At 45.2% G+C, this 3,381-nt stretch overlaps 1 protein-coding gene across 1 annotated transcript; it reads left to right on the top strand.

Annotated features, from left to right (window-relative positions):
- Positions 1–2,613: 2,613 nt before the first annotated feature.
- olig4 (oligodendrocyte transcription factor 4) lies at positions 2,614–3,381 on the top strand (the record flags this gene model as incomplete). The annotated part of the gene is made up of 1 exon (XM_083998079.1): positions 2,614–3,381. One exon carries the CDS (start codon positions 2,614–2,616, stop codon positions 3,379–3,381), a length of 768 nt encoding a protein of 255 aa, XP_083854205.1.

Genomic DNA, 3,381 nt, shown 5'->3' with positions numbered 1-3,381 from the left:
ACCTGACCCAATTAACAGAGAAGAGTCCAGCAGCCATGTTGGCTCCGGGCCTAACGATGGGAAAATCCATATGCTCCAAATAAATGGCCCATGTTGGCTCTCAAGGTTTCCCAATTATAATATCACTGAGTGTTGGCTGAGCCAAAGCACCCTGCGGGGCCCCCTGATGCTGCTGTGGAGGGGGGTCCTGAGGGCCCTCTTGATTCCCACTCCTCTAACTTTTTGTGGGTCCATGTTTTTCATTTCTTAAAGAAGACACACAGTGAGCTTCAAGGGAAGTTCAGTAAAAACAGAATACTTGTAATTCTCAATTATAAATGCAGAGCATGTGCAAAAACTTTAAACTCAAATACACATGCTTGGTCCTTCCATCCAGGTAAAAATACAAGCAAAGGAGAAACGAGCAGAATGACTTCATGCAACACAAAGGATGTTGTTGATTTATTTACAAATCCATGTGTGTGTGGTAAATTACATGCAGTTACATAAAGTGCAAAAAGCTATTGGTCCAGTTGCAGCGTATTTCACTAAGAGAAATTATCCAGTAATAACAATCGATAATCTACCGTTGTCAAAGAGAGGTAGATACTGCCAATTTGGAGATTTATTTGAGTCTGAGAAGTTGGATTAATGAACTAGACTTGAAGCCATCTTGGTAGCCTCTATAAGACTGCACCTGTTTTCAAATAAAAGAAATTATTAGTATGTCACCAGATCATGGATGAATATATTGAGGTCAAAAATAGACAAATAACAAATGATAAGAACGTGTTTGTTGCCTCCTTGAAAAATAAATATGTTATCCTTTTACCCACTAAGATTAAGTATTATTTTGGATTTATGGTCATATATTATGTTCTGTATTGGCTGTGACTAATGATGTGTAATTATATTTTTTGAAAGAGGGATGTTGATAATGGTTTTTAACATCTGTATAAGCGTAGAAGAAGCAGCCTCCACCCTGATTAGGGTGAATTTGGTGAATACAGCACTGGTGTACAGGAGAAGAGTGGGAAACTATATGTTTTTTAAATCAGTGGTCACTCCAAATTGACTTTAAGAGACTGCAACAATCCCACAAAGACGTCGATGGCTGGAGGAGAGCGTTGGGTAAATATAAACCAGGGAGTCCTACTGTGCACCAAGATGAGAAAAACAAACAGATGATGAAACACAGCACATTCCAGCCATGACACCCCTGAATTGTTTCCTCCTTTTGAACTGAATAAAACCTTGTATATATATATACATACAATGATAATGCTCCAGGCGACAATCAATGCTGCATCCAAGGTTTACACAACCCAGTGTTTTTGCAAATCTCTTTTGCTGCCCAGGATGGTGTAACACACGAGAGGTGCATTATCATATTTTCAAACTCCTGGCCCTACAGCAACGCCTCACTGGAGGCTTTGCTTGGCAGAGACGAGGCAGGAAATTCCAGAGCCGAACAGAGAAACCCAGCCTCTGAACACCAGAGAGAAAGAGAGAGATGTTTGATCCAGCCACAAAATCCGCTCAGCAGATACAATACACGTCTCACATCAAGCCTGAGAGGAATCCATATATCACTTTACTTCAGATAAGCATATAGTTTGTTGAAAGTTTATCCAACATTTATCATATCAACAGAAAGGATATGCAAAAAAAAAAAAGAAAAGAAAAAAAACTGAGAAAGTTGCTTGTAGCTTTCCGGTTGAATTAGTGGAAGACAATACTGTGCCCACTCTTTAGTATCTTTTTAACTACCTCCTCCCCATCTGAAGGACCCCCTTCCAGTGATAGTGAAGTGATTTCACAGACTGTTTGGGGAGCCAAGTCAAATTTATCTGACCCCTTTTGTCTCAAGCTCCTGGTTGAATTGTACCTAGTCTGCCATTAACGCTGCTCTTTAAATGTTTAAAAACCTCATATGGTGCCTCATACCTTTCTCCGAGATGTCTCATGGCTACCATATGTAAATAAGGCCTTGAAGGCATCATATATTTGGCTTTATGGAGCAGGGTAGTAAAAATGGATCTGTTTTACCCTAGAGCAGATCTGGGCTTCACTCTCACTTTCACTTCACTTTTTGGGGGATACTTGTTAAACTGAACTTTCATCATCACGCATACTATTTAAAAAATGCTCAACTCCTAGGTGGACAGCTTAACACAACATGTGAACATCCCCCTGTTTTGGTTAATGTGTAGGGGGGTTCATCGGGGTTGGTGGGGCATTAAATGTGGGTGTGGGAAGGTGCAGTGGGGGCTGCAGGAAGGAGGTGTGAGAGGGGGGGGTGAAAGTGTGTCCCCTCTGCGATTGGCTGTGGCTCTAAGTGTCTCATTATGCAGCTTATTGTTCCTTTGTTGTGTCTGCGGTATAAATACACCCCAGTGGGCCCAGAGGGTGACAGTTTAGACAGACTCACTCCTGTGGACAGACTACTCCTCACACTGAACAGCACAGACTGAGAGAAGTGAGACTGTGGCAACACTGAGGAAGCCTGAAAACTGAGAACTAGGAAGCATCTGTAGAATTTGAGTCCTCAGCTCAAGCTCTCGCTGTTTAGAATTCAATTGAATTTTTGGATCTTTTTTTTTTTTTTTTTTTATTTCTCTTGCTGCAACCAAGATGGATTCTGATGCTGGCTCCACCTGCAGCCGCTCTTCATCCCCAGACCTGGTGGTGGATGACTCAGCTGAGACCTTCTTCTCCAACAAGATGTTCCAGACGTACTGCCAAGAAAACAGAGGCAGCGAGGCCAGCAAGAGAAGGATGGAGCACTGCGACGACGTCGGTAAGACCAAAGACAGGTCTGAGCCCAGCAAGGAAGAGGTGCAAGACCTGAGGTTGAAAGTCAACAGTCGGGAGAGGAAGAGGATGCATGATCTGAACCAGGCGATGGACGGCCTGAGAGAGGTCATGCCCTATGCTCATGGCCCCTCGGTCCGCAAGCTGTCAAAGATCTCCACCCTGCTGCTAGCCCGCAACTACATCCTCATGCTGTCCAGCTCTTTGGAAGAGATGAAGAAGCTGGTGGGGGATGTTTATGGAGGCAGTGCTGCCGTCCAGAGCCGCACTGTTGCCCACCCTTCCATCGCCCCTGCAGCCCCCACAGCCCATCTCCCTCTGCATCCTCTGGCCCAGTCCCTGCACTCTCTGGTGGGCAGTGCACCTCTGCAGCATCACTCATCCACTCCATCCTCAGTGCCAGCCCCGCACTCCCCTCCATCCGCCAGTTTCCTGGGTTTTCATGCTCCAGTGCAGGGTCTGCTGAAGGATCCCCTCCACCTGACCGGCTCCTACAGGCACTTCCCCGGCATGCCCTGCCCCTGCTCGCTCTGCCAGCCTCTGCCCACTACTACCTCCACATTACACAGCCTGGCTATGAACAAGTGA

The sequence above is a fragment of the Trachurus trachurus genome, assembly GCF_905171665.1.
Source record: "Trachurus trachurus genome assembly, chromosome: 22".
In the NCBI taxonomy this organism is placed as follows: domain Eukaryota; kingdom Metazoa; phylum Chordata; class Actinopteri; order Carangiformes; family Carangidae; genus Trachurus; species Trachurus trachurus.
The sequence above is the reverse complement of the archived record's forward strand: the minus strand, read 5'-3'. Positions and strand labels throughout refer to the sequence as shown.